At 55.0% G+C, this 14,574-nt stretch overlaps 6 protein-coding genes across 6 annotated transcripts; 4 read left to right on the top strand and 2 right to left on the bottom strand.

The window, feature by feature from the left end:
* Positions 1-43: 43 nt before the first annotated feature.
* On the top strand, positions 44-574 carry JN550_002915 (uncharacterized protein; the record flags this gene model as incomplete). The annotated part of the gene is made up of 1 exon (XM_049314260.1): positions 44-574. One exon carries the CDS (start codon positions 44-46, stop codon positions 572-574), a length of 531 nt encoding a protein of 176 aa, XP_049175440.1.
* Positions 575-1,685: 1,111 nt separating this feature from the next.
* On the top strand, positions 1,686-3,534 carry JN550_002914 (uncharacterized protein; the record flags this gene model as incomplete). The annotated part of the gene is made up of 2 exons (XM_049314259.1): positions 1,686-2,053; positions 2,130-3,534. 2 exons carry the CDS (start codon positions 1,686-1,688, stop codon positions 3,532-3,534), a joined length of 1,773 nt encoding a protein of 590 aa, XP_049175439.1.
* Positions 3,535-4,550: 1,016 nt separating this feature from the next.
* Positions 4,551-4,811, top strand: JN550_002913 (uncharacterized protein; the record flags this gene model as incomplete). The annotated part of the gene is made up of 1 exon (XM_049314258.1): positions 4,551-4,811. One exon carries the CDS (start codon positions 4,551-4,553, stop codon positions 4,809-4,811), a length of 261 nt encoding a protein of 86 aa, XP_049175438.1.
* A 1,603-nt stretch (positions 4,812-6,414) lies between these two features.
* On the bottom strand, positions 6,415-7,589 carry JN550_002912 (uncharacterized protein; the record flags this gene model as incomplete). Its single annotated transcript, XM_049314257.1, has 2 exons — positions 6,415-7,200; positions 7,320-7,589. The coding sequence occupies 2 exons, from the start codon at positions 7,587-7,589 to the stop codon at positions 6,415-6,417; spliced, it is 1,056 nt and encodes a 351-aa protein (XP_049175437.1).
* A 679-nt stretch (positions 7,590-8,268) lies between these two features.
* On the top strand, positions 8,269-9,174 carry JN550_002911 (uncharacterized protein; the record flags this gene model as incomplete). The annotated part of the gene is made up of 3 exons (XM_049314256.1): positions 8,269-8,351; positions 8,748-8,995; positions 9,095-9,174. 3 exons carry the CDS (start codon positions 8,269-8,271, stop codon positions 9,172-9,174), a joined length of 411 nt encoding a protein of 136 aa, XP_049175436.1.
* A 625-nt stretch (positions 9,175-9,799) lies between these two features.
* Positions 9,800-10,276, bottom strand: JN550_002910 (uncharacterized protein; the record flags this gene model as incomplete). Its single annotated transcript, XM_049314255.1, has 1 exon — positions 9,800-10,276. One exon carries the CDS (start codon positions 10,274-10,276, stop codon positions 9,800-9,802), a length of 477 nt encoding a protein of 158 aa, XP_049175435.1.
* Positions 10,277-14,574: the final 4,298 nt, after the last annotated feature.

Raw genomic sequence — 14,574 nt, 5'->3', positions numbered from 1 at the left:
GCCATTAGCGATACTACGCACGCAACCACACCCAACTCTCACAATGGACACTACCATGACGTCTCGAGGCCTGGACTACTATCCCGAGTCACCCACTGCCCATGCGGGCGACTTTGCCATGCAGAAATACCTACTCCTGCAGAGCCAACACGAGGAGCTGCGACAACACATGCACGAACTGTGCCCCACGTATTCGTGTTCATCTTCGACGACGGTCACGTCGCCGTCGCTCTCGCCAACGCGATCCTTCACAATGAGCCCCTCGTCAAGCAGTCACACGTCGCCGTCGCGCAACCACCGCAGATCGTCGGCGTCGCAACGCGGAGGACCGCGGACGTCGCCAAGCTCTCTGGAGCCGGTGCTGGACGAGGAGCTGGTGGGCGTCATGGCGGCTGACGAGCTGAAGCTGTGTGACGTCAACGAGGGGATCAAGCGGGCCTTGACGGAGCTTCTGAACAGCGACGCTGTGCGCAGGGACCGCACCATGAGGACGTGGGTCCAGACAAGGCTGATGGATACGGAGCGCGAGCTCAGGACGGGGAGGCGCAGAAGGAGTAATGGAAGCGCCGACTAGAGAGTGGCGCGGGCGAGACGCTCCGCCGACGCTGGGCACACGTCTCCGGACGAGGAAGCGGAAGATACAAGTGTGCGACTGCCGAGACGGGTATCGGCTGATTGCATGGGACTGTCTGCTACCCTCGGGTACGGACCGGACTAGGACCGGCGCCCGGGACTGGGTTTTGATTTCTGGTTGATTCTTGATACCACGCTGCGTTGGGGTGTTTTAGACGGCGTCCGGGACCGGGCATGGTTGTTTTCACAGCATGGCCTTTTTGTTATCTTGAGGCCTTTGGCATACTTGGGCGAAAAGCAGCAAGTGGTATAAGCACGGCGTATCGGTCACAATAGATAGACAGTATGGGCGGGCCGGCCGAAGCTGGCACAGCGGCATCCCCCTATTTTTATTCCTTCTTTTTTATCGATTCCACGACGGCAATCCAAAATGCCATTTTCCAACATTACTCTTTTGGGGCCTTTTGCATAGTACGCAGAGTGCTGTAAGCTGAGCCGGAACTACCATGGGAAGCACGCTCATCACATCCGACGGAGGAAATCAAGGCATGTAGAGAGCGGCTTGACTTTGATCACCGGGAAAGTCTCGCCGCCTGTGCAGGCCGCTCTCTACGCGAGATACAGCCGGTACCAGGCTCACCTGCAGGCACTGGTTGGGTGAGATTGCTGAGGTCCAGACCTACTGTACTACTGGGAGCAGTCATCTGCCGGCTGGAGTCGAGAAACGCGGGGGTCGGGTGGATGGCACGACCGTCTTGCGCAGAGACGCCGCAGATTTATTATTTAATGTGATGCAATGAAATGGGGTGAACGATATTGGATCCATTCTCCTTGCTCCATCCCTGGAATCGGCAGCCCACTGGGCGGTCCACGTGCGCTGAGAGTGACAGCTGGATGTTTCGGGGCCGTCCGACGCCTGGGCTAGACCTGCCCAAAAAGGTGCCCGTGCCCCGTGCCCAGTGGCCCTGGGCCTCCCCCCGGGCGGTTATCCGGCCGCTCCACAGCGGACGTGCGGCGCTATGGGGGGGAAACAGGGGGACAGCTGTGGCAGCTGCGACAACTGTGACCCACTGTGGCTGTCAGCGGGCAGGGCACTAACTTACTTCCATGCTATGGATGACTGTGGTCGCGACGGCGCCTCGGCCGACAAGGCAAGGCTGACAGACAGGCTGAGGTTTGGCGGCCACCAAGTCACCTTCTTTCCACGAATTCATTGCCTCCTCCTGCCAATCCCCCTTGGCCTTCCTCTCTCACAGAGCCACAGCACGCCAGGCGTCGAGGCCGTGCATCCGAGGGCGATCCCATGGTTGTTCCCTCTTAATCTGCTGACCCTCGAGAGCCGGTGTTCCGAGCTGCTTCTTCGCCTCGCCTCGCCCTTGTTTGATCCCGCCCCCGCCATCATGTCGGTCCTGCTGGAGACCAGCCTCGGCGACATCGTCATCGACCTGCTCGTCGACTATGCGCCCAAGGAGTGCGAAAAGTAAGCAAGTCCGCCCCGCCACCTCGCCCTCGTGTCGACCTCGGACTAACCCTGGGCTCTGCTCTGGCCGTCGCAGCTTTCTGAAGCTCTGTAAACTAAAGTACTACAACTTCTCCCCCGTCCATTCCGTCCAGCCAAACTTCTCCTTCCAGACCGGCGACCCCCTCGGCCCAGCCTCGAGCGCCTCAGATGGCGGCTCCTCGGTATGGGGCCTCCTGTCTGGCGCTTCCCAGAAGATCTTCCCGGCCACCTTCAACCCGAAGCTGAAGCACATCGAGCGCGGCACCGTCTCCATGGCCACGGCCCCGCACCCCTCCGACCCGGACGTGCGCCTGGCCGGCAGCCAGTTCATTGTGACCTTGGGCGATGACACCGACTACCTCGACAGCCGCGCCTCGGTCTTTGGAAAGGTGGTCGAGGGCTTCGACGTCCTGGAGAAGATCAACGGCGCCATCACCGACAAGGACGGCCACCCGCTCGTCGACATCCGCGTGAAGCACACCGTCGTGCTCGACGACCCGTATCCAGACCCCGCCGGTCTGCGGGAGCCGAGCTCGAGCCCCCCTCCCAGCAAGGCCCAGCTGGCCACGGTGCGCATAGCCGACGATGCCGATCTCGACGAGGAGATCGACGAGGATGCCGCTGCCAAGAAGCGCCGCGAGGCCGAGGCCAGGGCGCAGGCTCTGACGCTGGAGATGATGGGCGATCTACCCTTCGCCGAGGTCAAGCCCCCGGAGAATGTGCTGTTCGTGTGCAAACTCAACCCCGTCACGCGCGACGAGGATTTGGAGCTTATTTTCAGCCGCTTCGGCACCATCCTCTCGTGTGAGGTCATCCGGGACAAGAAGACGGGCGACAGCCTGCAGTACGCATTCATCGAGTACGAGGAGAAGGCGGCGTCCGAGGCGGCCTACTTCAAGATGCAGGGCGTGCTGATCGACGATCGCCGCATCCACGTCGACTTCTCCCAGAGCGTCAGCAAGCTCAGCGACGTGTGGCGGTCGGGGGAAAATGCAAAGAGGTCAAAACGGCATGGCGACCGGGGCGGCTGGGGTGGCGTCGAGGGTTTGGAGAAATGGCGGAAATACCGTGTCGATCGCGGCGACGACGACGACCAGCGCGATGGAAGGTACGGTATGGTGTACGGGGCCGAGGAGATGCGAGGCCGCAACCGCAACGATGCCGGAAGGAAGCCACAGCGCGGCGATGACGCGGAGGATGCACTGGTGGAAAGCTATCGAAACAGCAGGGGTGACGACCGGAGGCGGAACGACGGCAGGAAGGACTGGGAGAAAGAGTCCCGACGACGGAGCCGTAGTAGAAGTCCTAGAAGGGACCAGCACCGGGACGGTAAAGATCGTTGGGGTAGAGACGACGAGCGGCGGAGGGACGACCGGCCTTGGGCTCGCCATGATGACCGTGATAGACGGGAACGTGACCGGGACAGGAACAGGGGCCATGATGACTACCGCAGGAGGTAGAAACAAGATTGGCACAGCAAATAAAATCAAGCACTGACTCCCATATTGTTCGCCCCTATACTTTGCTCTGTCCACGGTGGTTGTGTCTCTCATCTACCCAGCAAAGGCGCCTGAAACGTGGGCCCTGTGGTTCGTGGTTCTGGACGGAAATATCGATCAAGTACACGATTGCGCTAAGCAATATACTCCGCTACTCAAAGACCATAAGTATCGTATCCTGAATAGCCCGCCAGGCAGCAAAAGGGCGCCAAGGTGAGCTCGAATCTCTGCATTGCTACTGTATAGTTTATTTGTACCCGAGTCCATAGATACCTACCTAGGTGTGACTCGGCAGTAAGGCTGTGGTGGGTATCTAACAGACATCCTCTACTCAGTTACAGATGCAACATCGCGGCTTTAGTCACAAGTACGACGAGTCAAGCACTATCCAGTGCAGAGCAATTCAAACCCATCATCCGACTTGCCTAGGCTGTGTTGGAATCTGAGGCAGCTCTAAGCCACGATGAGGAGGCAGATTTCAATCGCGGAGCAATCCGGCCGGCGCAGACGATGTGATGCGCTTCACAACCGAGGTCGATACTCGCGCAAAAAGACGGTTGGGCTAGGGTCGGTGTTTCAGCCCCAGACTCCCCTGTATTCCACAGGCGGCACACAAGCCGTAGCTCTCTGAGTGACATACTTGTAAAGGGGAGGGGGGGGGCTCCCAAAACCTGACAGCTATGATATATGGTACTGGTCATGCTGTCAAGCGAATCATAGAGGTCATTGTGATCAAAATTCGCGGGTACTGGTCAGAGGGAGATCATAGACGATGACAACATCCTACATTATGGAAAGGGCTTCCTTGCTCTCCATGACGGGCGGACAATTGTCACCACGATATCAAGGTCTGGCTCTGCTGTTTTCGAGGTCTTGCCGCATGCAGGAATTGTACATATCTACCTCCATTTCTCGCTTTCAGCCAGAAATTCACCATAAAAAAAGGCCAAATCACCATTTCGTTGAATGCCTTCAAAATGCGCAATGCCGAAGAAGACCTCAAGCGCTGGAGCATGTCTATCAAGGGCGAGACCAATTTTCTGCCGTCCGAAACCACCGAGGATGAGGCTACTGAGAACACCAGCTTTCGGAACTGGGCCACATTGTTCGACAATCCTGATTCCGCCAACGAAAGATCAAGAAGAGGTTCAGTGGATATTCTTCTCCCTGTGTTTTTGGCGCCGAGACACCTTGGAAGCAAGTGCGAGAGCGTGACTCGTCCTGATACCTTGTCGTGATACTTCGTGGATGATGAATCTATAAACAGTGGAAGAGTGAATTAGGCCCGCCTAGCCTCAATTTATCGGGCAAGCTGGGATTGGGAAGAGCTTTGTCATCGAGAACATATAGACAATTCGAACCTATCCTGCCTAAATAACACCATTGCCTACTTCTCCTCCCGGCACGACTTTCCGCAAAGTCCAAGGGCCAATACCTTGTTTTCGAATCTTTAACAATTGAGATGCTCCAACACCACATTGATATGGATAGCACGGATGGCGTATTTGCCGACCTCATTTCGTCGCCGGCGACGAAAGGATATAGATATTTAAAGACTTGCTATACACCTTCTCAAAGTGGCTCGATTGGTTCTTGCTGGCGTAAATGAATGCAAGGAGATCTAGTTGATCCACTGTAGCTTGCGTCGGTTGCAGAAGAAGTGCGGTGTTCCGCACTACGTCTTTTCAAGAGCTCAGGCCGACGGATTGCGAACTGAATCCAGTACTCTGGCGAAGCACGTCTATTTCAGTACCCAATGATAACCCAGACATTCGCGGCTGAGATGAGCTAGAGCTCTAAAGATGAAAACCAGTCTTTCAAACTTTGGCTAGGAGGTCCTGGCCTGGTCATCGGCATTCTAGATACCTTGCTATGTGGCGTACATTAGCATAGCGGCTTCGTGAACACATTAGACGCTGTCTCATAATTATATATGTCCCTCAGGAACCATTTTCGCTTCAGAATGAGCAGAGAAAACCCAGGAGGATCTTTATTGGTCTCGCCAGCAGTGTTCCATAGCCAGCCCCCTTATGGAATCCATTCGTCAAAGAAGCTCCTTCTTGAGTCTTTCAGATGGGTTGCTACAAAGTCTTCCTAGTTTTGGAGTGCTTTCACAGTGTTGTATCTATGCTGCACAGCCTTCATGATACCCGTATGAGTTGAGAAACGGATTTCCCCAGGGCTGATAATGTGAACAAGCTGAAATTCGACATTTTCAGCATCGCAGAAATGCCGCTGAGCAAGTATGAGGCTCCCTGGATGGACAGTGAGTCCGCAATGTGCTTCCAGATCGATCCGGGATTGGCACCTGCGGGGCACAATGGGATGCTTACTCCAAGGACATCGCGTAGTGATTGGGAGATTTAGTGAGACCATCTCGCAACCAGACGAATTCAGCAGTTCTACTCGCCCATCTGGGTAGAAGCATGGACTTAGGGACACATTGCCTCGCATCATTGAAAGGACAATGTCACGACTTTAGGGGTTGCGTATATGAACAATTTGACGCGATCTCCTTCATGAAACCGACCTCCGGGGAGAACAAAGGCTGATGAAAGGTAATGAAGGACTGGTGCTAGCTCAACCCTGGGGAGAAGGAGCGTAGAAATTGTTGTGCAGCCCAGTCAGGAGAGAGATAAGAACATATGCCAGTGGTGTCGTTCTTGTCGACTCATCGTCCGTCGTAGGGCGTCCAACTGGTCTGTTGCTTAACAGATACCCTCTTCTGGTTGTATCCGTGTTCCCCGCTGCCGAGGTGGATTTGTAGGGCGAAATAACAGCGGGAAGCTCTGCCCTTGTCTGATCGGTTACTAGCTTGTCCATCCTTCCACGTGTGCATCATCAGTCCCGGGCTATCTCGCAGATCCTGATGGGCACCTTGTCATTGTAGAAAGGGCCGGTCTGGGAAGCCCTAGGCGGCAGATCGAAGCGTACTTCATGAACCTTGAATCGCCGCTGCTCGCAGACTTTCAGAAACGCCTCGAAGGTCTTCTGATTCCTCTCGGTAGCGGCAATGATGACCTTGACAGCCGGGTACAAGTCGAACAGCTCCTCGATGGTTCCCGTCAAGGGAGGTATGATGCTCTCGTCATATGTGATGTCGGCCCCGAGGACAAGGTCAACGGGCCGTCCGCCATTCCACTCTGCCTCTTCAGTTCCAACGAGCGCGTAGCCCCATTTCAAGTCCATGGATGAGATCGACGGGGACCCCTGAAGAACATTGAGGTAGAAGTTGTCGGGCAAGTTGGCGACGACATCGTCTGAGCCATCGGAGGCGATGACCTGACGTGGTGACAAGTACTTGGCGCAAAGGATGGAAATGTAGCCGGTGCCCGCGCCTAGTTCCAAGATACCCTGGCCCTGAACGAGAGCAGGATTCTGACACAGATATTGACCGAGGTGGAGAGCAGCTTCCCACGTCCGCAGGCCCGTGGTGCCGCCGGCAGATATGAGATTGCGGGATTCGAGAAGGGTGATATGGGGCGACTGAGGCAGGGGATCAAGGACAGTGTCAAGACTAGGAAGGGAGTATGTAACGTAGGATTTTTGCTGCGCGGCATCTACTTCAGAGGAAAGGGGGGATGCGAGAAGCTCAGACAGACGGCCCATCAAGTCGTCCGATACTCCCTGGAAAATGGAGTCAGACATGGACTGAAGCGGGATAGGACACACTACGGGGTGCCGTTCGGGGCAAGGACCGGGAGCCAAATAGACAGAGGGAGATGGAGAGAGATGATGATCCTTACGTGTTGCTCCCAGTCATCTATACTGCGTTCGATCCTGGAGGTGAGCTCCTTCAGAACCCGCAACTCGTGCCGAGGAGGTGGAGGATGCGCCAGGGCCCCGTCGGCGAACAGCTGCCGGTAGAGGTAGGACTGGACATGTTCCTCACGAAGAAGGTCTGCCGGGGGGTAGTCGAGGTCACGTTCTAATTCCAATTGGAGATATTGGCGACAAAATCGAGCAACAGCGGTGTTGGTGTCTGGCAGGCCATCCTCTGGGCTACCGGCAGTCATGATGGGAAAGGGAAAGGCAAAGTCGCAGCCGAGCAGGGCATCTGTAGTGGACGGACAGATCAAGGCAAAACAGATGAGGGACGTCTCGAGGACCAATGGCCGGGTCGATCAACCCATTGCACTCCCTGCGTACGTCTGCTCCAGGCGCCAAATGGCAGAGACACTGCAGAGCGGCAGTCTGTTATCGCCGAAGTCCTGGCGTAGGTGCTGTAACGTACATACGTCTCCAATGCAACTCATGTGCAATGACTTGGCGTGCGACTACGGCCGCCTTGTGGCTAAGACTTTGCACAGGTTGGCTCTGACTGGGGAATCGCAGAGCCAAAGCCACACACAGCCACAGCCACAGGCGACGCCCAAGACAGGCAAGAATTAGGGCTTTTTGCTCGCCAAACCCACGGTAGCGCACGGGCCAGGGCAGAGGCTCGCTCGGAATATTCGCGGCCCACGACCCTTTAGGGACCCACCTGGTCCTTAGCCTCTCCCACCGCTCCGCAAATTTGGTTTGTGTGTGTGTGTGTGCCTGCTCGCTTGTGTGCGAAGAAGACCCGGTCTTTGTCTGTCCCCTCGGTCTGTCCATCGAAAAAAATATCACCACCACCACCCAACGCCCACCCAGCATCTTCACTCGACAACGATCGCTCATCACCGCCCAACGGACTGTTGATTGATCGTCAAGATGGCTGACTCCGAGACCCCCGTCACCCTGCGAACTCGCAAGTTCATCCGCAACCCTCTGCTGGGCCGCAAGCAGATGGTCGTGTGAGTAGCCATCTCCCCCTCCTCGTTTTGTCGCTGCGTGCGACGCCCTCCCGCCCTCCAAGGACCCCCGACGCCCGCCCGCCGATATATTTTGTGTGTTTTCTGCGTCGTCGTCTCCGCCCGTCCGTCGTCTGGCTGGTGCACTCCAAACCGTTGAGAGATGAGAGATGGCAAGCGCGATGGAATCGGGTCCCGGCCCTGGATCTCGACTGCGACTACGACACCCCCGAGAAGACGATGGGCGGCAGACGACGACGACGAAGACAACGAATCTCGGCAGCAGCGGCGGGCAACCTAGTGGCAGTACGCGGGGGCCGTGCGAGGACGGCACGCAATGAACGCGCCAGATCTCCCTGTGACGAGCATGACTTGCTGACATTTGCCGCGTCCTCACAGTGACATCCTGCACCCCAGCCGTCCCAACATCTCCAAGGACCAGCTCCGTGACAAGCTGGCCACCATGTACAAGGCCCAGAAGGACCAGATCTCCGTCTTCGGCCTCCGCACCCAGTTCGGTGGTGGCAAGACCACTGGCTTCGCTCTCGTCTACGACTCCCCCGAGGCCATGAAGAAGTTCGAGCCCCAGTACAGACTGGTCAGAGTTGGCCTGGCCACCAAGCCCGAGCGTGCATCAAGACAGCAGCGTATGTCTTTTCCCCTCTTTCCCCCCCGTGACTGACGACCCACCCTTTGCATCATTACTCTACCGGCGGACAGCTGACCGTGTTTTTTCCCCCGCACAGGCAAGCAGCGCAAGAACCGACAGAAGACCCTCCGCGGCACGGCCAAGGTCAAGGGTGCCAAGGCGAAGAAGGAGAAATAGACGGATCGCAATTCTCAAGGGTGTTTGGTCATTTGGCGGAGTGGGTATGGCTCTCGGCATTGGCTTGTGGCTGGCATCTGTGCATTATACGACTTGATGACGACATTCGGATCCATCGGTCGGTACACACATACGCAGCTGGTCTCGCCGGTTTCCTCGGTATCGAACCTGGCAGGCTAGACTTGGGTGTTTTCTCGAGGCGTGACGGAACGAATTCCATGATTTCTGCCATTCCTCGATAGCATATGAAAACGGTGTTCTCCTGGTCACGTATGGTTTTTGAGTGTGTCATTGCGCAATATGTGGTCATTTCTTGGTCTCTGGTGCAGTTCGCCAATCTCTGCCATTTCGACAAGCCTTCGAGTCGGATTTGTAAACTCTGCTGGTGTTCTCGTCCAAAATTTTGTGGCTTCTTCGATGCCAACGATCATTGGGTACTTTCTAATACATACAGACATCGCAATACACTGTGCGCTCGAGCCCCGACCGCCTAAAGTACATGATGCCTGCGCCAGACGCCATCGCTCAGCTACCAGCAGCTGGTGATGTATAACTTTTCCACCTAGGAGCGATTCCCTGCATCTTCCGATGGACACGCCTCTCGAAACGGAATCCTACCTCCGGATCATGTGCCGAGTATCAGCCCAACCGCTACCACAGCAGTAAACCTGGCCCAGATTGCCGGCTTCTCACTGCTACGTCTATCCCCAGAGTTCATGCTCGCGTCCAAGATGGGTTCATGCCACCCGCAATGAACAGTGCTGGGCCATGTGACGCAACTCCAATATGTGGTCTGTCTGAACTTGGCCACCACTGCCGCGCCGCTACCTCCACCCTCGAGGGATTCAAAGAACGAGCCACCGGCCGGAGGTGGCGTCACCTTGGGGACTGAAACCGTCGCCGTGCCATTGCGGTGGCAGTGGCCAGTCGGGCGCCCCGAAGGTGGGACAACGCCCGTCGGCGCCGCTGCAGTCGAGTTGACGATGGTTGGAAATGCCGGCGTGCTCGAATTACGGGTCGGTCGTGGGACCGGCATCGTGAAAGGATTGGCATGCGCAAACGGAGTCACGAGGACGATGAGGAAACCCAAGAGCATTTGCATTTTGAGCATGGTGCTGTGACTGTCGTTTTCTGGTCCGCAGATTTTTCAACGAAATAATATTATGGCTGATCCAGCAGCTTGGACGGTTCGACCTGGGCGTTGCGAAATCAAAGTATATAGACAATAAAATGTAAGGCCGCGTGCAAGGAGCAAATTGCTGAAGCTGTTCTCTTACACGGGTGGCATGCTTGTCGGAAGCAAAGAACGGGAAGTGAAAGCCTTGCCAGGCAAACCAGGAGGAAGGGGGGGATGGGTGGTGAAGCCTTTCCGCAAGTATCGAACGAACAGAAAATCCACATCCGCTCATCTAGCTATATCTACCCAGCTCGAGGTGATGTTCTGCCTTGGCATCCCACACGCAGACAAGTAAACCCACACCACCGAGCCTAGCATCGTGCACATATACCCGCTCCTGCTTGGCACGAGCAATCAGAGCCATAGCCTGTCCCTCCACTCGCACAATCACGCTTAGGAGACGATGCTGTGACGCGTAGAGTGAAATCGATGACTCCCATCCAGACTCTGACCTGTCGAGCAATCAGGCGTCGAGGTAGAGAACACGCTCTGCGTCACAGCCCAAGGGTGCGGTCGCGAAATGGGTGGCCACCGGGGCCGCCAAGCTCGGGGCCCCTGCATGCACGCATTGTCTCTGCAGAGCCAATCAGAGGCCCCGAAGCTGCCAGAAGAGGGAGGATCTGAAATCTGGCCCAGCTTACTCGTGAGGGGTCCAGCATCGTAGAATGTTCTATAGAATCTTTTGGCTGGTGGGGATTCATTCCTCAGTCTGCAGTATACCCTCTCGTGTGCAGCGTCCGAGGCGGAACTGTTTTCCAGCACCCACAGCAGTGAAGCTCTCATTTTCTACAGCCCGTGTGAGCCAAGTCTTGCCCACCAAACCGATGAGCACACGAGACAACTCCACACATATCAAATTTAGCTGTAGTCTGTCAACATGCACGGTATCAAGTCCCACGCCCGCAATGTGTCGATTCCCTACATGCTAAAAGGTGCTGTAGAACATGGTGCAACGGGAGTGTATCAGTCTAGGTGCATTCGAGGGCGAGATTGACTATTCCATAATATCAGCCCGTTTGTCATTATTCTTATATCCAAAGCTTATCCGAACATCAAGAAAGTCACATGCACTGTACTGCACCAGACAGGACTATTTGTGAGCCTTGCCTAACTTGCCTTCTGAATTTATACCTTCTAGCAGCAATACAACATTAAGAGTAGTTGTGGTCTCTGGATAATCATAGGACTTCTTACTTTTTAAAGAGTGCCACCCGAACTATACGATGATACAAGCGTAAAAATAGAGTGTCGCATACTACTCACTGTGCTTTAGGATTCAAGAGCCGGCCTGTTCAACCTGTTATCTAAAACGCTATAGTAATATATCAAATTTGCTCACTCTTGGAGAGACATCGACATGAGATTCTCGCTCTCATACTAGACAGAAAGACGTGTGACTCAGGATCTAGAGTCTTGAGGTATAGGGCGTTTCGGTAACAAATAACTCACCGATGGTAGGGTGGCAAACGAAATGGCAATGAGACACTTGTCCTGGGAGCAGATAGCATCACATCCGGGCATTTGCCCTCACATCTCCTATACTTAAAGACGCTCGGAAGCCATGACTTGTGAGTCTTGGCGAATAGTTAGCCCAAGCATAGGGTTTTTCGGCGGTATCTGGGGCACCCAATCTGACTGGCACAGAAATTTGCGAACTCGCGAACATGAAGAACTGCCACATTCTAGAGGTTTCACAAAGTCATAAACTCAAAGAACAGATATGAGGTTGGGTTTGAATAGTTCCCTATCAGCATCAGGAATATACCTGCCGCAGTTGGCAACCGTAGAGCCAACTCTCATGATCTTGACCTGCGTAGCATCCCACTAATCGCATTCAGTGTTGTGTATATAACGCTTTCTGTGCTGTAGCATTGTGTGAGGCTGGAAAGGTTGCCACTGCCATAACTTTTCAGCTTATTCCTATAAGTATTCCCGGAAACACATAACAAGGACTTGGATATAGGAATACCAGCGGACCCCTCAGAGCAGTGTTCCTGGTCCAGTTTTGCGGAGACTTGCAAGACGTCCATAATCAGAGTGGCTACGTGTGAAATGTTTTGCGTGTCTATTGCGCCCATCAGTGCATGTCACGATTTCGACTGATGAGAGTTGAGAACGGTACCTTAGGGGTAGTTCTCAGAATCAACTTGCTCGGGTATGTGAATGTGGCTTATCTCGTGAGAAGAGAACAAGAGTCCGTGGAACCCGGGTTGCATTCCCATCCCTCCCGGCTGAGCTCTACATTCTGTCGATGGAGCTTTCACAAACGCCCCGAGAACATTGACTGATGATGGCCAACTCACGAAGGTGGCCGTGCTTTTTGAGTCGTGCGGTTGAAAACTGTGATATCCGCCTGGGCAGACTGAAACTTCCTGCCAGAGCACGATCGCTCATTCAGAGTTTGATGGCGTGTCTGGAGCTGCTTTGAGAAATCTGGTGAGGCGCGTGGGATCTTAGCGGATGGTTACTCCGTGGATTGTCAGTCCGATGCATATCCGTTCCATGGTACTGTCGCCTTGGGACGGTTTCTGGCGAGTTGCAAAGCTACCAGGGCGTCTAGCACCAAGTTCAATATGTCTTGAATATCTTATATTGGTCCGACAACCCCATCCCCCTCCCCCCGGTGAAAGTGAACTATCATGAAGCCTCGCAATACAAGGTATGACAAGAACATCTGTCTCAGAATGGTGAATCCATAGGGAAAGGGCTTATTCCATCCTGTGTCTACTACACATTTCGACCTAGAAGTACTCGACAACATTTACGTACATTCGGGGGCACTACAGGAGGGTCATGCATCTGTACTTGACCACGGAGCCTTTTAGGTCAGGTTTCAGGAATACCAAGCAATGTTGAGAAATCGGGATCAAACGCGTATTTACCCCCTCATCCCTCCACCTCACTCATTGTTGATGCGATGTATACATGCACATGATTCACTGAAGAAATACCAACGCTAACTGTATGCCAAGCCTTGCTGCGATCTTCGGCTGGTGGCCTTGGTTCCGCGTACGTTGAACTTTGGTAAGAGACTCGCCTATACGGAGCGCCATGGGGTTTGTAGCAAGTCAATGCCAGATGCAGTGCCGAGTTAGTGTGTAGGCGGCGGAAAGAGCCGAACCGGCGTTGTACATGAGTTATTCAGCAGACTATGCAGCCCAGTCAGCCCTAGTGGAAGACTACGGGCGCGGCCATCTTCTAATGTCATCCACTAATTGACGCGAAGATGGAAGCGGAAGCGGAAGGGGGAAGCGCAGGCGGTAAAGCCGTGCAACCCAAGTCGAGGATCGGCAACACAAGCTACCTGGGACAACGAACGGGTTCGAGGTCGATGATGCATTGGGGCAGTCCAAGTGTGTAAGTAAGTTCGTATGCCACTTGGCTATGTGCCATCGGTGGTGGGAACGGACAAGGCCTGCAGAGATATTTTTGGGGGCCAAGGTCTGTGGCTCAGCCGCAACTCAGCCCCCAAAACCACTATCCAGGTGCTGTGTATGTTCCCCATTGATTAAGTTGGGCAACTTGAGCGGCGGGTCCAGGTTAGGTCTCCATTTCCACGTAGGTAAGTAGGTCCTATGTAGCCCACGCTGTTTCGTTTCTTAGAATAGCAAGATGCAAGCTCCGTTCGATCCGACCCAATGCGTCGTCGGTCCCGCGCAGGTTCCAAGTCCAACGAGAGCAACCCTTAGGCAGGCAAGTCGTTGGAGGGGGGAGGCAGTTCCGAAATAGGCACTGTACCCAAGACGCTGGTAATTTGGCAGTGTACGGATTCGACAACTGCGCGGTTACGACAGACTCGGGTCCAATCAGGGCTCGTACCAAACTCGACCAGCGGTTAGACTGCTAGGGATGAGATCTGGCGCCGGGCTTAGAGGGCCCAGGGGTCTCGAATGTCGACCAACTACAGCGGCCGTTGGGCGATCTTGCGGGGGGGAGCGCTCGTGCTGTCCACCATCATAGTACAGCCCCGCCTGCCCGCCTGCCCGCCTGCTCGCCGGCTGCTTGTCCATCTGCGTACCGTACCTTGCTATGCCAATCACAATCACGGCACCTGGGCGGCTTCTTGCTGGCCTTGCTGGGTGCCCCCTAGGGACGATGTCTTGTGCTGCCCACACTGCGACTGGCCTGAGAAGCTGGCCATCCGGCTCGACAAAAGGGAGATGAGATGCGATGGGATGAGATGAGATGTAATGGAAATCCAGTTCGTGACCCAGAGCCCAACC

Source organism: Neoarthrinium moseri, assembly GCF_022829205.1.
Source record: "Neoarthrinium moseri strain CBS 164.80 chromosome Unknown scaffold6_Wmoseri_CBS_16480, whole genome shotgun sequence".
NCBI lineage: Eukaryota > Fungi > Ascomycota > Sordariomycetes > Amphisphaeriales > Apiosporaceae > Neoarthrinium > Neoarthrinium moseri.
This window is presented reverse-complemented; position numbering and strand designations above follow the sequence as displayed.